Genomic DNA, 19,276 nt, shown 5'->3' with positions numbered 1-19,276 from the left:
TTGCCTTAGTTTGATTCGCCTTCCTTGTGGCACCGTCCACCTCCCTAAGTTACTAGTTTCCTTTATATTTTTCTACAAGCGAAGGCCTTTTGTCAACGTAGTTTTGAGTTAGTTTTATTTTGTGGCTTCGTATTTCACACTTGTGTGCTCCCTTAGCTTGGAATAAAACGCTTGAATTGTTCAAGAATTGTTTTTGTCTGCTTTGGGATCCACTTGATAATAAAAAAATAGCTAAGACACAAATAAAGCTGCAGAGTGGGAATAACCACACATAAGATCGATTAACATTCACATTATTATAACTATTTAAGGGATTAGGGGACTAACTAATTTAAAGAAGCATTTTAACAACTACACAAAGGCGATAGGCACGCTGGCACATCTTCTGACAGCAAGCCACCACGATGACATCAACAATGACATCAACCATGACGTCATAATTAAAACATTCAAACTCGCTATCAGAAGATTTCCCAGCACGGTTAGTGCTGTTGTATAGTTGTTAAAATGCCGTTTTATGTCAGTCCCCTCATACCATAAATAGTTGTAATAATGTGAATGTTAATAGAGCTTATGTGTGTTTATCTGCCCTCTGCAGCTTTTGTTGTCTTAAGTATTTTTTAAAATTAATTTATTACATAAATAAAAAAATATATGTAAAGAAATCCCGTGATATGGCGAATCATCAGCAATATAAATAGGATTAAAAGAAATCCATGATGCACTGAATCCGTAATAGGTGAATGGCGATATACAGTAGCGAGGGTTTACTGTTTATCAAATATGATACTGTTTACTGTTACTGTTAGAATAAAGAAATAATGAATATGTACAGTATTTCTAAAATGGATTTCTTAAATCTTAGTCTTAATCTCACCAAGTTTCTCCTGGCAGAGGATGGGAACGGTGGTGTCGGGTCTACTGAGGCCAATGGCGTTCTCTGCTCTCACTCGGAAGCGATAGGTCTTGCCTTCCTCCAAACCTGTCACGTGACTCTCTGGGATGCTGACCGTCTGCCACTCATCCCAGTCCTTCGCTCCTTCTTCTTGGTACTCCACTAGGAAGCCCGTAATCTCACTTCCACCGTTTCGGTCGGGCCAATTCCAGACAAGCCACACCTCCGTTTTGTCCACGTCAACATGATGAAGGTCTTTAGGAGGACCGGGAGGGACTGCGGGAAAAACGTTCAACCTTTAGACCAGTGGTTCTTCAATCTATTGGCGCCACGTACCACCTAAAAAAATACTTAGCTCTCCAAGTACCACCATACAATATGTAGTAAGTGTTCATCAAAAACTAGGGAGAGGTTTCATTCCTGAAAAGTATATTTAATAATATTGCAAGCCAGAGTATCATGTGTATAATGATACAGTAACACTGTTTAAAGAGAGGAAAATAAAGAAATCAAATAATGATTCAATAAAATGTTATTGCATATAACAGTTAAATGAAAATTGTACCTAAATTAATGTTAAAAAACTAACAGTTCTTAAAGATTAATTGCAAATGTAGTTCAAAGTTAAATACAACTGAATAAAACTGTACTAAACAAATACACTGTACTGGATTAAAAAAAAACAAAATGAAGCCACTGTAACATTATGCGCAGTACTCACAGAGTGGATTCATGGCTTTGATGGCCTTTGGTGTCTCCACGTATTCGCTGCGGCCATATTGGTTCTCAGCCGCAACTCTGAAGGTGTAGGCTAGTCCCTCCGTCAGGTGCTTCAGCATCATGCTGCGTTTTTTGGACGTGGAGCACACGGGAACCCACTGAGTGGAACCTGTGTCTTTCTTCTCTACCACAAAGTTGGTGATTCGAGTGCCTCCATTGTCCTCTGGGTCTTTCCAGGACAGGTAGGCTGAGTCGCTCCTGACGTCTGACACCCGAAGGTGCTGGATAGGACCCGGTTTGTCTGGGGAACAAATCAGGACAACTCGTGAGTACACCGACATCACTCACAAGAATGTGAGGATATTGGACTTTAGGGTGAAATTTCCAAATGAAGGTGCACCCTACCGTTGCAGGTAATCTTAACTTGACCTCAACTTTTGAATGTTTGAGTACTTTTTGCACAACTTGCTGTTTTCTAACAAGAAGCTGAACGGCAAAATTCTCAACAGGGGCTTTTGAGAATATATATTTCCAAGGCCATCCACAGATATGCCTTTCTGTGACACTTCCAACCTGCTGTTGACTGTAAGCTCAGTGGCCACTTCCTATTCATAGCTTGATAATGTGCAATTGTTATGTGTTATTTTGGTCTTGTGATGTCAAAATATCAACAACATGATGAAGAGAACTGTTTAAATACCAATTCTGATTCAACCGGGACATTTTTTTATCCATTTGTGGATCAAACACCTGTTGTGAATTCAGCCATTTAGGTTGTTCTTCAACAGCAAGTTGTGCAACAAAGTACTGAAATATTCAACAGTTGGATATGTGCATTCAAACGTTTACAGAAGACCAAACAATGTTCAACTTTAACGGTTAAAGCCCAGTATAACTAACGTTTTGTGAATAGTGTATGTTGAAAACCAAACAGAGCAGGTATGAGTTTTTATTTGTGGCGACTCCCTACCAAAGACCAGCACTGTGCAGGTGACGGTCTTGGAGCCGGCAGGGTTTTCAACGGTGAGCGTGTAGTCTCCACAGTCGCTGCGGTTGCAGAACCTCATCTCCAGTTTGGTACCTACTTGGCTGGTCTCAATGTCGGCCCTGGTGGGCACATCGCCGTCATACTTTTTCCAGGCCACAGAGGGGAAGGGGATTCCTTTGATGGTGGCCATGAGAGTGATGTGGGTGCCGGCCAAGGCTTTCACTTCCCGTGTCATACCAGCATCCAGAATCAACTCTGGCGCTTCTAAGGTGACACATGAACACAAACTTTAGTTACCTGAATGCAGAACAATGTTTTTCATAGAGTCTGAGTCACTCACCGAGTCGGTCCTTCACTCTGACTGGTTCTTTGATATTAGCGGGGTCGGATTCCCCAGCTGCATTGACGGCCTTCACTCTGAAGCGATAGAGCGCGCCATCCTCCAGGCCGACCACCTTGAACTTAGTCCCCTGGCAAGAATCTGGAGTATGATTCACCTAGAGGACCGCAACAGGTCAGGAATCAGTTGTCATGCAGTGGTGGGAAGTACCCTAGTAGTAATGCTAATACAGGATATGATAATTCCAATGCCAATTGGATATATTGGTAATAAATAAATACACAAATAAATAAATAAAACTTTCTCATTGTACCTACGTATGTATTCACTTGCATGTGTCCGCAGGCACACACCCCTGGGACTCTTTCGCTGGGTGTGGGGCCACTCACTTATTGCGACAAATAACTCAGGAATATGCTAATTGCTTGTGTATCCCCTCACTCACACTCTCGTCCTATAGACTTTTATAATTTATATAGTCAGTCCCACACTTCAGTTGTACAGCCGGGTTCACGAACCTTGTCCTGCATGCTTCTTTTCCTGTCCTTGTCCTGTTCTATCTTGTCCCGTCCTTCCCTCACAGGATGTAGCACTACAGCCCCATAAAACACTCATATCTAATGTTTCATTGTTGTAGATATGATTTAATTTTCTCATCCTATTTACAATTAGTGCTTTCGCTTTTGTCTTCGTTTCTCTCTCGCCTCCAGAAACTTTGTTATGTTCGACTGATTGACTGATTCTCAATAAACATCAATTATAATACTAAGAAAGCACAGCGGCATCTTAAAAACTCCACTGTGATACAGTAAATAAAAGGGATGCAGATCCTCCATTCTGCTTGACCTAATATCCGAACAGGACAACAAAATAAAATAGAGGGAAAGTTGACCTCAATTGAGATTTTTATTGATTGATTGAGATCTTGGCAAGTTACTTATAAGGCGTATAAAACGGGTACAGCAGCGACATGGAAGAACGTAAACCAGGAGGAGAAGCAAGAATGATTGGTGGCAAATGCATTGTGTTCTGTGCCATCTAGGCCTTAAAAAAAAGTTACCCGTCTAATCTGAAAAAAAAAACCTTACAAATAAGGTATCTTTCAGTTCATGTAGTTAGCAAAGATATAAGAAGACGTATTGATAACATAAAAGCGGGTCCAACGCTAGTTACAACATGCGATATGTAAAATGATTTTTTTTCTTCTTGATACGAGCACTATGTAAGTTAATAAAAGAGAAATATTTTGCGTGCAGAAAATTTATTTTTCTTGTTGTGCCAAGTTATCATATTGTATAATTTTATTAAAGAAAATCATATTGTATAAAATTGACAGTAAAAACAAATGTATACCTTTTACTTTTCTACTTAAGTACATTTCAGTCTAATTTTTATGTTTAGCTAAGTACAGGAGTTGAATCATGACTTCTACTTTTACCAGAATCTTTTTTTTTTCTTTCTAAATTTAGAAATTTATCTGAACTAGGCGACCATGTGACCCAGCGATGGGCCAATGAGCAGCTAACCTTCTGCCACTCTTCCTCGCCAGCCTTCTGGAACTCCAGCAGGTAGCCAAAGATCTTCCCTCGACCAATGTCAGCGGGTGGCTCCCAGGACAGGGTCACCGACTCCTTGGTGTGGTCCACGCCCTTGAGATTTTGTGGTGGGCTTGGCTTCACTGTGGAAAAGAGTGGGAACGGTTTATGTAACCAGACCACAGTGTCTGGCATAAGGCAACTAAGCACCTGTTTAGGGCCACACAACCAATATTATTGGCAGAATACAGGGCCCCAAACTCAAATATAGTACTTCTTAGAGTTAGGGTTACCCTAACCCATGGAGGGAAAGTTACCCATGGAGGGAAAGTGATGTTGTGGCTCTTCCATGTCTTACCAATGGGATCTTTGGCAAAGACAGGCTTGGACGGTGGGCTTGGGTCACCAACACCGACCACATTCTCTGCGCTCACTCTGAACTCGTATTCACAGCCTTTGAGCAGGTCCAGGACCAAGTATTCCACCTTAGGATGGATCTTTTCTGTGTTGCACCGGACCCACCTGGAAGGCAAAAACAATCCTGCTCAAGTCTATGTAGACATCCAGGTCATGGTAATCCGCAAAAAATTGAACAGAGCGTGTACTCTTCTTGCTAGCGTCTTCTTCAGGTGCAGGGTCAGCCGTTCATTAACATTTAAAAAAGAAAGGACATTTCTTTAAGGACAACAATGTCCAAATTGGGGACAGAGTGGGCCGCTGGTTTGAAACGGGTGTCAAAGAAACCATTTACAGTATGTGAAATTATAAAGGACGAGTAGGAGGAGGTTAACACCAACCACATTTGTTTTCCTGACACCGCCTCAACCCCCACCCCCTCACCCGAAAGAAAAGTGGCCACTAACAAGCTGTTTTATTACCAAGAACATCTGGCAACAACTACAACAGCAAATGTATTGTGATCACCCCCACCAGAGAAATAAATAGGGGGAATCTAAAATTTAGAACTGAAGAAGACTTTTGGATGAAAGGTGAAACATCTTTAACAAACCAAGAAGAGTCCAGTTGCCTCCATTCAACCTTTGCGGAATGCAGATGAAATGTGAGCCACTGACAGAGATCGATCCATTGATTGATTGACTGACTGACTGATTTACTGAGTGAGTGAGTGAGTGAGTGAGTGAGTGAGTGAGTGATGTACTGGTTTTGTACCTATTGGCCATAGTCTCCTTCCTCTCCACGATGTAGCCTGTGATTGGCTTTCCTCCATCAGCTGGAGGTTCCCAGCGTATGAGGGCACAGTCGTGGTACACTTCCTTAACGGTGGGCTGTTTGGGAGCATCAGGCACCTCTGTGGCACAAACACAGTTGCATGAATGATCATCAGTTCCAGTTCTGAGTAGGGGGGATATCTTCTAGCCAGCACTGAGCTTAGTTCAGCCAGCCGCAAACCGAAACTTGCTTGTTTGAAAACAAGCTTGAAACTTGAACGTAAGACTTGAGACTTCCTTATCACTTGCACAGACTCGAACCATCTCATCACTTACTGAACATGTCTCTAGCCTTGGTCTCCACGGACAGCAGCGGGTCGCTGATGCCGTAGATGTTTTGGGCCATGATCCTGATTATGTACTCGCGACCTTCAATCAGTTTTGGCACCTGAATAAGGAAAACAGTAAAGTTAAACAAGGACGTGACTTAACCTTTGCTGGATTTGTCAAATCTCTGTAAATGTAACTGTCCGGACCCTGCAGGTGGTCCTGGTGCAGGACGTGGTGACGGGCATCCACAGGTCTCGGTTGGTGTCTCTCTTTTCAATGATGTAGTTGGAGATGGCACAGCCGCCGTCATCCAGAGGAGGTTTCCAGGAAATGAGCATGTGGTCTCTGTAAATCTCGTCAAAAACCACGGGGCCCTCAGGAGGCTGAGGTCGGTCTGGCAGGAGAAAGAATTCAGAGGTCAACTACACTGTCGCCTTTTGGAGGGCTTGTACAGCTCCACTCAAAAGCTTCGTTAGTTATATTGTAAATTACAGTGATACCTTGACTCACGGGTTTAATCCGTTCTATGACCAAGCTCGAAACTCAATTTAACCGTTTATCAAATCAGTATTTCCCATTGAAATATAATTTTATTGTAGCAAAACACAAAAAAAAAAAAAAAAAAAAAAAAGAATGTAAAGAAATACAGTAAATTGATTTTATAAAGTGTAATTCCTGCAAATTGGCACGAGCCAAAAGTCACAACAACTACAATAACAAGTGTCGTGGTGTATAAGTACCTATAAGAGGTGTGGCCTAGTGATTGATGTCAGGAGCTGGAGTTGGTTAGTTGTGTATGAGTCTCTGGGTGTGAAATGTGGCCTACAGCAGCTCCTAGCAAGTATTCTCGTTTTGTATTTATGTTAGGGCTGTCAAAGTCAAAGTGTTAACTCGTGATCAATCACCAAAAAACTATTACATTAATTATGTATTAATTCAGATTAATCACACAATTTATTTTGACCACACACACTCCTTTACCTGGAAGGATATCTGAAATGTGGTGCAGGTTGCTATAAGGTCAGTGATCAGGTCAATGCTTATGCCAGTGCAAAGATGAGTGAGGAGACTCTGGTGTGCCAAGCGGTAAGATTTGCTTCAAAAGTCACCCCGATGTGACTTTAATTTGCATATAGTGGAGCGCTGAACTCTCTTTTCATCGAAGCACAACAAGTATAAAATACCATCTCAAAGCAAAGTGTGGTACTATGTGTGGTATATTGGGAGCCTGTGATTAATTGCGATTAATCAAAATTCCAAAGTGTGGTTATTCCGATTTAAAAAATAACAATCGATTGACAGCCCTAATTTGTGTGTAGGACTGTTTGTCCCATTCAATAAACGGCGACTTGCTCACCCTCCGGTCATTACAGTACACCTTCATTTTTATAGTACCTTAATTTTTTGTTCATTTTACTCGAAGGGCAGCATATCTGAAGATCACCCGTAACTTAAATTTGATCTTTCAACAGGAAGCAAAGAAAATAAAAATCAACCTAGCAATAGCGCTTGAAAAACTTGTAAGTTGGGGGAGTCTTAACTAAAACAAATTGTAAGTCGGGGCACTGGCAACTCAAGGTACCATCACATTTTAAAATAGCTATTTACTTTTCAATCCCCCAGTATTTGTGGAGATAGCTTGATTTGATAAGCTTTCTCACAAGATGTCTTTCTGAGAACGTCATTGGGCTTCGTATCGTGACTCACCGACCACAGTGATGGCGCAGATTCCAGTTCGAGTTCCGGCCGAATTGTCAACGCTGACGCAATAGCGTCCACTGTGCTCTCGCTTTGCCTTGCTAAAGTTGAGACTGAGGTTTCTGCCTGTGCTGTGGACGCTGACATCTTCGTCCAGCTTCAGCTCCTCGTCGTTCTTTGTCCACATGATGGTTGGAGCTGGTTTGCCACTGTAGCGTCCGGATAGCGTACAGCTGTCTCCCACCTTCACCATCATCTTGTCTCGGAAGTCCAGATCCAGGTTTGGTGGTTCTGAGGGACGGGAAATGATAAAACATACATGTAATTTGTGTATTTAACTCTTTAACTCTGTGGGCTCTAGGCTGGTCATTTGTGTCAATCATTCTTCTTTTTTAAAACCCTTTTAGCTGTGTTAATTCAAATGCAATGAAACTTCCTAAGGCTGGAAATTGTTGCCTGATTTTGTCATTTCCAACTTAAGCTCAGGTGACATCAAATTGTACCTTTTAGTCAGTTAAAACCCATGAAAACAACATTGTAATTCCTTATTCTCATACAATTTGGGTGAAATGGATTAAAACATGATCAACCAAACAGTACTCAAATGTGAGTACAGTGTAACCTCCGTTTCCGAACGACCCGGTTGACGAATTATTCCGTTTTTGAATAATTTTTTAAAAGAAAAATTATCTCTGGTTTCATACTATTTTCGGTTTATGAACAGTCTTGGCATGACCACGGAAGGCGTAGAACTTTGTATTTTTTCTCACACCACAATAAAACTCATTGGCCCCATGCTTCAGGTATCTTTGTTTTTTTGCATCGAAGAGCCACCACATCTCACAATGCAATGCAAAAGCTGTGCTACATTGTGGGAGGTGGCGGCCATTAGGGCTAGCAGTAAACGTAAACGTAAAGTGAACGTAAACATTACTCTACCACAGGTGTGTCAAACTCTTTTTTTGTCTCGGGTCGCATTGTAGTTATGATTTCCCTCAGAGGGCCGTTAGAACAGTGAAACCTTATAAATGTTTAATCATCACCAAAACATATTATTACCATTACACAACAAATTGAGGGGTAACTGGTTTTAAAATCAGAAGACAAGGATAATAGTTTGTTCAAGTATTGTTTAAGTTACTGTAGAGGAAGGGTTTGGTAACAGAAAAATGCAGTATCGCAACATTATTGTTTATTATTATGACAATTTGGAATTTGGGTACAGATTTTAGCAAAAATCACGGAAGTTGACAAGCATGATTTGCTTTCGCGGGCCACATAAAATGATGTGGCGGGCCACATCTGCCCCCCCGGCCTTGAGTTTGACACCCATGCTCTACCAGAAAAGGCTGCACAGTGATTTGCTAGCGAACCTGCAGTTATTTCATCATCATAAATAATGTTTTCACCTATTTCTATATTGGACAGTATCTATGTTGAAACACACAATGATCAAAATAAGGTAAATATAACGTTCTGTGGGAGGTATGGATGAATTGCAATCCAATGAATTTCAATGGGAACACGAGGTTCCACTGTATTTGCTTTTTTAATGTTGTCTGCTGATTTGTAGATTGAGTAATTTAAAGGCCAAAGACAACAATCCAGCGTTCCGGGCATGTCACTTACCCAGCTCGTCTTTGCACTGGACGGGTTTGGTGGCAAAAGAAAATTTGCCTTGTCCAACCATGTTAACGGCAGACACTCTGAACTCGTGGCTGGAGCCATCCTTCAGTCCGCTCAGTGTGAACTTCCTGTCCATCAGCTTGTCTTGACCACCCAGGCGAATAAAGTTGTCCCGGCCGATCATGCGAGACTCAAGGATGTACTGGGTCACCTCCGCGCCACCGTCATACTTGGGTGGCCTCCAGGCAACCGAGATGGAGTCCTTAGTGACGGCAGTGATGATCAGGTCCTCTGGACGCTCGGGTACAGCTAAAATGAGAGAAGAGTTGTCATTTCATGTTTGGTAGATCTACAGACCCTTTTACCATGACATTTCACGTCCGGTGGCAGAAGACGGAGCTTTCTCTGACACAAACATGATGATGGAGGTTTGGTTCCCAGTAGAGCTGTCACTATCAAATATTTTTAGAAACGATTATAGTATCGATTATTCCATCGATTAATTGAATCAGATACAAATTTAGCATTAAGGTTTATTGTACCTAAAAAAACCATCTGAATACAAATACTGTACATGTAATTTTTTACTAGCTGTCCGCGACTCAGCTAAAATGGGTCTGCGTCCTACTTTCGGGCCCCGGCCCACGAGTTTAGAACCACTGCTCTAAACGATTAATTGATTATCAAAATAATTGCAGATTCATTCGACGATTGATTAGTTGTCGATTAATCCATTATTTTGACTGCTAGTTCCCAGACTGTCCCTTTAGAAGTAGTTACTACGCAAGTTTTGAGATCTCTGTCCAACTATTGACAACATCCACGCCATTTAGCCTCCTCACCCGCAGGTTCAGCTGGACTTATTTAGATTTTTTTAAGGCTAGCTCAAAAACGCTAAACCTTTTGGGGTGTATCTCATGGCGCAACCCCAAACACAGTAAGTTATTGTCATGGGTTCAATTCAGGTCAGCAGTAGACAATTACTTGAAAGTACCCTGACGCCTATAGATTACAAAGATTAAGAAAATCTCTATATTTCTTAACACTTACAGATGGGGTCTTTGATGAGCACGATTTTGTCCGTCTCGATAAAGGGTCCCATGCCGATGATGTTCTCGGCAGCAATCCTGAAGAAATAGCCTTTACCATCCAGCAGTCCCTGCACCACGGCGTTGTTTCTGGTCACCGTGTAGGACACTGAAGTCCAGCCCATGCGGTCCGACTCCCGCTTCTCAATGATATAGTTGGTGATGGCTGAGCCGCCGTCATCTTCTGGAGAATACCAGGTCAGCTTGCAGGAGTCATTAGTCAGGTTCTCACCAGCGAAGGGGAGGCCAACCGGTCCAGGGACATCTGAAGGCCAGAGATGGGATTTCTTGTTTTAACACCCATCACAATGATCCCTGTTTTATCACCGTTCATCCTATGTGCACCTGCTATCTCACAAATTTTGAATCCTATTTACTAACATTCACCTAACGAACATTTACGACATAAGGACACTTCTGCAAGAGAGGGAGAACAGGCACTAAGAAATACATTAAACGGTGTTTTTTAAAACCTTTATGTTTTAATAGGTTTAAATGTGTTTAAAGCAAGTGGGAGGGGTGAAACTATGTAAAAAAATATACGGTATCTCTATATGGCGGACTTTCAGCTATTGCAGGTTTGGAATGTATCCCTTGTGAGAAATGGGGGTTGAGTGGATGCCCAGTCCTTGAGACTTTGAACTCACCCAGGACCTCCACGATGACCGCCTTCCTTCTCTCGCCACCCTCGTTCTTAGCGCAGAGCGTGTAGATGCCCTGGTGCTGGCGTTTACAGTTCTTGATGATCAGCGAGTTGGAGATGCCCGTGGTCTCCACTCTGGCCTCCTTGGGGACCTCACCGTCATCACGGCTCCAGCTGATCTTCGGGGCTGGTTTGCCGGACACGTAGGCGATGATTCGGATAGTCCCGCCAGCGTGGACCACAATCTTCTCCTTCACGGAGGCATCCAGGTCCATCTCAGGTGCAACTGAACAACGCAGGGATGGTTGGTGAGTAACACGATGCAGCTAGCAGCTTACATGGCATCACAAGGAAAGTTTTTGCAAGTACAGCGGTGCCTTGACTTACAAGTTTAATTTGTTCCCTGACCAAGCTCGTACACATTGCACGTTTCCCCACATTGATGGGGGATAGAAACGGAGCTCTGCCACAAAAAGTGAAAATCCGTGAATAAGAGACACCCGCCTAAAACCACAACTTTGGTCCAAATCAATATTCTCAACTCACAACAAAGTTCCACAAGATGGCGGCAAAGCACTATTTTTGTCTATATGAAGTTGCTCAACCAACCTCAACATAGTTCCTTGGCACTTACATAACACAAGATGACGCCAAAGCAATACCCTAATCCCAAATTGGTGAATTTGCGATGTAGGTGTTGACTGTATATACATTTTTTGTTGTGTGTTTTTAATAAAGAAAAGTAGCAGTTTCATATCAAAACAAAATAAAAGTGAATACAAAGTAATAAACTGATTTTATGAAGTGAAATTAGTGTAGAGGTGACACGGTGGCTGTCTGGTTAGCACACAGGTGTCAAACACATGGCCCGGGGGCCAGATCTGGCCCACCACATCATTTTATGTGGCCCGCGAAAGCAAATGATTTCACAATTTCATGTTTCTTGCGAAAATATCAAAATTGTAAATTGTCATCTCTTGTAATATTGTGAGCATTTATTTGTCACCCTTTTAAAAGAAAACATTTATATAGGCTCCTGATTTTAAAGTAGTTATCCATCAATTTGTTGTGTACATATACATATCTGAGGCAATAATTCATTTTCATGGGTTCGCAGTCATAACGGCCCTCAGAAAGAAGTCATGACTACAATGTGGCCCGTGACAAAAATGAGTTTGACACCCCTGGGTTAGCACATCTCCCTCACAGTTCTGCGGACCGGGGTACAAATTCCGGCCGCGCCTGTGTGGAGTTTGCATGTTCTCCCCGTGCCTGTGTGGGTTTTCTCCGGACACTCCGGTTACTTCCCACATCCCAAAAACAGACTCTAAATTGCCCTAGGGTGTGAATGTTTGCACGAGTGGTTTTTTGTCAATGTGAGTGTGAATTGTTGTTTGTTTGTATGTGCCCTGCGATTGGCTGGTGACCAGTTCAGGGTGTACCCCGCCTCTCGCCCCGAGTCAGCTGGGATACGCTCCAACACGCCCCCGACCATTGTGAGGATAACGCGGTACAGAAAATGGATGGATAATTAGTGTAGAATGTGTGCCTTTAAGGGGCGTGGCCTAGTGAGTGTCATCAGGAGCTGGAGTCGGATTGCCCGCTTAGTCTCCGTGTGAGTGGCTGGTGCATGAGTTGAGGCCTACAGTAGCTCCTTGCGAGTGTTCTCATTTTGTATTGGTTTGTTTGACTGTTGGTCCCGTTCAATAAATGGCTGAAAGTGCAACGACTGTGGCTCTCCGAGCCCAGTTGCAGAGGTGGGTAGCACACGCACTACATTTACTCCGTTACATTTACTCAGCATTTTGGATAAATTGTACTTGTCAAAGTAGTTTTAACACTACATACTTTTTATTTTTACTTGAATATTTATGTTAAGAAGAAACAGTACTTTTACTCTGTTACAATGATCAAATGGAACTCGCTACTTTTATTGATCAATTATTGCTTATTTATCAACTATTTCATGTGCGACCTATCTGTTTAGGCTACGACTATGACTTCCGCATTGGGCGCTGTTTGCTCCAATCCAATTTCAGTGCTAATGAGGATTAAGTCTAGTAAACCAAAGCAATAAAGTCACATGATCACACACACAACGTCTTCAATTGGGCTTCCCTGGCAAACAATAGGTATTAACACTAGATAAGCCATCCCGGCTAATCGATGTGCCTACGTGGCGACCATGATCGTGGACTTCAGTAAGTATCCTTCGCCACAGCTGCCCCTCATAGTCCTGTGTTCATCCATTACAGTCTGGTTTGGTGCTGCTACAAAAAAGGACAAACTCCAACTGCAACGGACAATCAAAACTGTTGAAAAAATTGTCGTTACCCCCCTAGCCACCCTTGAGAACTTGCACGTTGCCAGAAAGAAGACAAGAGCATGCAAAATCCTCTTGGAGCCTCCTCATCCTGGTCACCACCTCTTCCAGCTTCTTCCCTCAGGTAGGTGCTATTGAACAATGCAAACTAAGACTAGCAGACATTCCAACAGCTTTTCTGTCAAATGTTTGTCTGTTGTCGTACTAAAGTGGCTCCAACTACCGGAGACAAATTCCTTGGGTGTTTTTGACTTACTTGGCAAATACAGATGATTCTGATTCTGATTCAGATGTTGGAAAGGTCGTCATTGTAATCGAAGGCAACGGCGCGCGACTCGTGTTTATATTTAGACGAAGAAAAACAACTGTACTGTAGTTGTCTGGCATTGACTGACCATAAGTTGTGATTTCAGCCCACTTCTAACTTGAGAAAACACCCATCCATCCTTCCATTTTCTGTAACAGTACTCTTACTTGCGTACAATATTTGGCTACTCTACCAACCTCTTCCCAGGTGGCAGGCCAATACAGTACCTAAATTGCTAACATTTCTTTTCCCACTTCCCTCTCGAGGTGGCGTATCTGAAACTGGCTCATGAGTTAAATTTTAGCTTGCAACATAATGCTAAAACAAACACACAAACAACCAGCGATGGCTCATAATTTAAAAAACCCATAAGTCAAAGTAGCACTTACTAGCAGTAGCACTTAGTAACACGCTTACTTGTCCTGTCTTTGGCTTCGATCAGCTCGGAAACAAGTCCCGGTTCACCAACTCCAGCGGCGTTTAAGGCTCGGACTCTGAAGCGGTATAAACCACCTTCTTTGAGACCGGCCACCACAAACTTGGTTCCTCTGATCTCTGTGTCCTTGGCCTGGACAGATTACAACATGGGAATGAATGACATGTTCACGGGTTACAACTTTCTCGTGACTACAGAGTTGAGTAATTTGGTTTACCTTCTCCCAGCTCTCTGGGGCCTCGGGTTCCTTCTCCTCATCGGCACTGCTCAGTAGAAGCAACCTCCTCTGAGCCTTCTTCTCCTCCTCCTCCTTGTTCACCTCCTTGAATTCCACAATGTAGCCAGTCACCTTGGAGCCTCCGTCCACCAGGGGAGGAATCCATTCTAGTTCCACCGTTGACCTGGTCCAGTCCGTCACCTTCGGAGTGGGTGGGCCAGGAGGCTCTGCACATTACACCAGAGATGGGGTCAAGTAACACGTGCGGGTCTCAAATAAGTCCCAAGACATTTTATCTTGGGCAAATCAAGTCACAGATTATTGGAATTTATGAAAACTAGTCACAGGCAGTCAGCAAGTAATGAAAACTTAAACTTGGCCGGTCGGAAACTTAAATTTAAAAAACTTGTTGTGGACTGTCAGAAACTCATGAAAACTAGTCGTAGGCATTCAGTAACTCATGAAAACTAGTCGCAGACAGCTGGCAACTCATGAAAATGAGTCACAGACTGTTGACAATTTTTGAACAATAGTTAGAGATGGTCAACAACTAATGAGAACTAGTCACGGAATGTCGGCAGCTCATGTATACGTAGTTGCAGATGGTCAGCAATTTATGAAAGCTATTTGTGGATTAGTTGCAGACGTTGGCTTTCCAATTGACTTACTGATGGGGTCCCTACAGAGAACGGGGTCTGAGGGAACGCTGGGTAGTCCACTTCCGGCAGCATTGACAGCGCTGACCCGGAACTGGTACATGGCGCCCTCTAACAGGCCGGTGACGTCCCAGTTGTTGCCCAGGGGCAGAGCCCGGATGGGCTCGCGGTTGACGCGATTCCAGCGTTTGCTGGTGGTCTCCTTCTTCTCTATGAAATAGCCGGTGACCGGGGAACCCCCATCGTATTTGGGCTCCTCCCAGTTCACCGTCATGGACTCCAGACACACGTCGGTCACGGTGGGCTTCTCACACTGGCCGGGAACAGCTGCACCGGAACAGTGTTGCAGTGTCAGCAAGTTAAGGTTTCAATTTCAGTTTCAAGCATGGGGATTGGTTACAAGTTATGGATTCAAGTCTGGGTTAGGGTTTGAAGACGGTTAGAATTTACAATAAATATTACGTGCTTGGGTTTGGGTTTGAAGCCAAGTTTAGAGTTTCAAGCCAGGAATGGGGTTTCAAAAAATGTTTCAGGCCAGGGTTAGAGTACAAGAATTACAGTTTCAAATGAAGGTTTGTTGCAAAGCTGGGGGTTTTAATTTAGGGTTTCAAATAGGGGGTTCAAACCAGGGTTAGGGTTACAGGTTACTGTTCCAACCCTGGGTTCGGGTTTGAATACTGGGTTAAGGTTTCAAATATACATTAGGATTTCAAATTAGGGTTTGAAGCCCAGATTAGGTTTTATAACTAGTGTTAGGATTTCAAATAAGGGTCGGGGTTTCAAATTAGGGTGGGAAGACAATGTTAGGGTTTCAAACGTCAGTCAGCATTTCAAATTAGGATTTCAAGCCTGGGTTAGGGATTCAAAAAGGGGGTAGGTTTCCAAATTGGGGTTTCAAACCTGGATGAGGGTTTCAAGTCTGGGTTTCAAACAAGGGTTAAAATTTCAAACTAGGGTGTTCGGCAAAAAATAGCGTTTTAAATTACGGTTGCAAGCCAGAGTTGGGATTTCAAGTCTGGGTTAAGGTTTGAAATCAACATTTACAGACTGAGTTAGGGTTTTAAATTAGGGGTTGAAGTCAAGGTTAGGGTTTGAAATTAGGGTTTCAAGCCTGGGCTGTTTTTTGTTGTTGTTGTTTTTGTGTTTTTTTTTAACCAAGGTTTAGGGTTTGAACCCAGGGTTACGGGTTGAAATCTGGGTTTCGAAGCCTGGGTTAAGTGTTTCTAACAAGTCTTGGGATTTGAAATTAAGGTTTGAAAATGTTTTTTGAAAACCGGTTTAGGATTTGAAGTTATGTTGTGAAGTCCAGATTAGGGTTTTGCGTGTGGCACTCACTGAAGAGGTTCCTGGCCTTCTCCGGCTCGCTGAGTAGCGGTGGCCCGACTCCTAACTTGTTCTGCGCCATGACACGGAACTCGTACACGTGGTTCTCAGTGAGCCGGGTCACCAGGTAGGAGCAGTCCTTGGGGTCGTTGGACACGTGCACCCACGACTTGCGGTTATCCTCGCGCTTTTCTACCACATAGTTGGTGATCTTGGAGCCGCCGTCGTCCACCGGCGGGTTCCAGGCCAGGCCGATCCTCTCCGCAAACACCTCGGTAAACTTCATGGGTCCCACGGGAGGGCCGGGAGGTCCTGTGTGTGTGTTGGTTAAAGCAGTAGTTCTCAAATTAGGGTCCGCAAAGTAATTTGCAATAAATTATTATGTTGTATCATTTAAAAAAAGGGGTCCCATAAAACAAAGATACTAAACCTAGGGCAGTGGTTCTCAAACTTTATACACCAAGTACCATCTTAAATAGTTGCTTAGCTCTCCAAACACACCCATCATGACAACATTGAAATAGAGTAACGCACAAGAACGAAGTGATTTTATTCCTAAAAAGTATATTTAATATCATTGTAAACCACTGTAACATTATGCACAGCTTGAACATTAACACTACACTTAAATATAGGACAATACAAAAATTGTACTTTATCCATCCATCCATCCATCCTTCCATCTTCCAAGCCGCTTATCCTCACAAGGGTCACGGGAGTGCTGGAGCCTATCTCAGCTATCATCGGGCAGGAGGCGAGGTACATCCTGAACTGGTTGCCAGCCAATTGCAGGGCACATACAAACAAACAACAATTCGCACTCACATTGACACCAATTTAGAGTTGTCAATTAACCTACCATGCATGTTTTTGGGATGTGGGAGGAAACCGGGGCACCCGAAGAAAACCCACGCAGGCCCGTGGACAACATGCAAACTCCACACAGGCGGGGCCGGGGATTGAACCCGTCCGCAACCGTGCCGCCAATTGTACTTTATGATTCAATAAAAATGTACTGTACTTAAAAGTTAAATGAAGATTGTACCTAAACAAATTTTTGAAAATGTGTAAATTATAAAATTTAAATGTACTGCACTTAAAAGTTAAATACAACTGAACTCTACTTAACAAAGTTACTGTACTGGATTAAAAAAAAAAAATTTCAATCCACTGTAACGTGCAGTTTGAACATTTAATTCAGTGATTCTTTTGTATAGCGCTAGAGGGAGCTTGCCTACCACTAGTGCTACTCGTACCACACTTTGAGAACCACTGAACTTATGCAATTTGCTTTCAAATTGCGTGTAAATGGTGAACTGAAAGGCTGGGGAATTAATTGGATTGATGAAATGTAGAATGTGAAAGTTGAAGTTTGAATGGTTTGAATCGGTGGACAAATGTGGGAATTTCAATCTGAAAATTTGTGAATTTGGGGAATGGGATGAATAGTTCTGTACATTTGTGAATAAGATGCACAGTTTGAAGTTAGAATGATTTGAATCGGTCAAGAAATGTCGAAGGAGGAGGTCGATATGGCAACTATTTCTAAATTTGGAAATTTTATCCTGACAATTTGGAGGATGTTATTAAAAGTATAGTACTATACTGTACGTTGAAAGAACTGAACAAAGTGAAATTGGAACTGTTTCAATCGGTCAAAAAATTGTGGGACGAGGAGGTAAATATGTAAATAATCCCTTAATCCAGGAATTTGAAAATATAGGAAAAGGCGGCACGGTGAACCAATGGTTAGCACATCTGCCACACAGTTGTAAGGACCCGGGTTCAAATCCTGCCTCGCCTGTGTGTTTGCATGTTCTCCCCGTGCCTCCGTGGATTTTCTCCGAGTACTCCGGTTTCATCCCACATCCCAAAAACATGCACGGTAGGTTAATTAAAGACTCCAAATTGTCCTTTGGTGTGAATGTAAGTGTGAATGGTAGTTTGTTTATATGTGCCCTGCGTTTGGCTGGTGACCAGTTCAGAATGTGCCCTGCCTCTTGCCCCGAGTCAGCTGGGATAGGCTCCAGCATGCACACGACACTTTGAACCCACTACTTTGAACCCCGGTCCTCAGAACTGTGAGGCAGATGTGCTAACCAGTCGCCCATCATGCCACCAAAGCGTCTAAAAACTTAAAACTAAATAAAAAACAAAAACATTTGAAGAATCCTAAACTACTGTAGTAGTACAGCCTTGCTCCCTGGACTCCTAAAGTTTGAGAACCCCTGCATGAACACTTCGAGGTTTGACTTCCTCACCGAACACGAAGAGTTTGATGTCCTTGGTGACGGTGCCCAGGCTGTTGCTGGCCGTCAGGCTGTAGAGGGCGCTGTCCTGGCGGGTGGCCTGCTGCACCAGCAGCGTGCACTTGTTGTGCGTCACCAGTTTGTTGAAGTGCTGGTCGTACTGCACGGCCGCCTTCTTCTCAGGGGCCGCCAGATTGGCTTTGTGCCACGTGAGAGTCGGGAAAGGGCAGCCGCTGACCTTGGCCACCATGCTGATGTCGCAGCCCTCCTCGCCCTCCATCACCTCCCGCAGCTCGATGGCGGGGGGACCTGGAATGCGGGAAACTGTTCAATTATCATCATTCTGATTCATATAGCGCCTTTCGAGGCAAGCAACGACACTTGACGACACATGACCATACATGATGCCACGTGAGGATTGATAGATACGGGTCATTTTCATATCGTTTGATCAATAACGGTAAGGACATACTCCAGAGTATTTTTTTTTTTTGTTCTTTTACAAATTGTCCTTTTTTGTCACTCAAGCTGTCTTTACCATTAATGCCACTGGAGGGAGCCTCATTGTGTTGTTGCAACACACCACAGGGATCTGTGAGCTGAAGTGCCAGGATGAGGCAGCCATTTTGCATTTACGCAATAGCAGACAGCAAAATAAATGGTGGTATTAATGAGATATGAATGGATTTGTATGAAATTGGCAAAGTTTTTGAACTATTGTATGTCTTTACCA

At 43.1% G+C, this 19,276-nt stretch overlaps 1 protein-coding gene across 1 annotated transcript in view; it reads right to left on the bottom strand.

Moving 5' to 3' along the window:
• Positions 1–19,276, bottom strand: part of ttn.2 (titin, tandem duplicate 2) — a 256,838-nt gene that overhangs the window by 73,212 nt on the left and 164,350 nt on the right. The window contains exons 172-189 of the mRNA XM_061692635.1: positions 18,556–18,852; positions 16,307–16,606; positions 14,984–15,298; positions 14,316–14,542; positions 14,080–14,230; positions 11,037–11,318; positions 10,352–10,654; positions 9,305–9,610; positions 7,685–7,966; positions 6,184–6,371; positions 5,984–6,095; positions 5,649–5,787; positions 4,837–5,000; positions 4,470–4,621; positions 2,944–3,100; positions 2,586–2,867; positions 1,617–1,916; positions 878–1,171 (exon numbers count right to left, since the gene is read on the bottom strand). Of these exons, the coding sequence (XP_061548619.1) occupies positions 878–1,171; positions 1,617–1,916; positions 2,586–2,867; positions 2,944–3,100; positions 4,470–4,621; positions 4,837–5,000; positions 5,649–5,787; positions 5,984–6,095; positions 6,184–6,371; positions 7,685–7,966; positions 9,305–9,610; positions 10,352–10,654; positions 11,037–11,318; positions 14,080–14,230; positions 14,316–14,542; positions 14,984–15,298; positions 16,307–16,606; positions 18,556–18,852 (4,251 nt within the window). The remainder of the gene's footprint in view (positions 1–877; positions 1,172–1,616; positions 1,917–2,585; positions 2,868–2,943; positions 3,101–4,469; positions 4,622–4,836; positions 5,001–5,648; positions 5,788–5,983; positions 6,096–6,183; positions 6,372–7,684; positions 7,967–9,304; positions 9,611–10,351; positions 10,655–11,036; positions 11,319–14,079; positions 14,231–14,315; positions 14,543–14,983; positions 15,299–16,306; positions 16,607–18,555; positions 18,853–19,276) is intronic.

This window comes from Phycodurus eques, chromosome 12 (genome assembly GCF_024500275.1).
Source record: "Phycodurus eques isolate BA_2022a chromosome 12, UOR_Pequ_1.1, whole genome shotgun sequence".
Classification (NCBI taxonomy): domain Eukaryota; kingdom Metazoa; phylum Chordata; class Actinopteri; order Syngnathiformes; family Syngnathidae; genus Phycodurus; species Phycodurus eques.
This window is presented reverse-complemented; position numbering and strand designations above follow the sequence as displayed.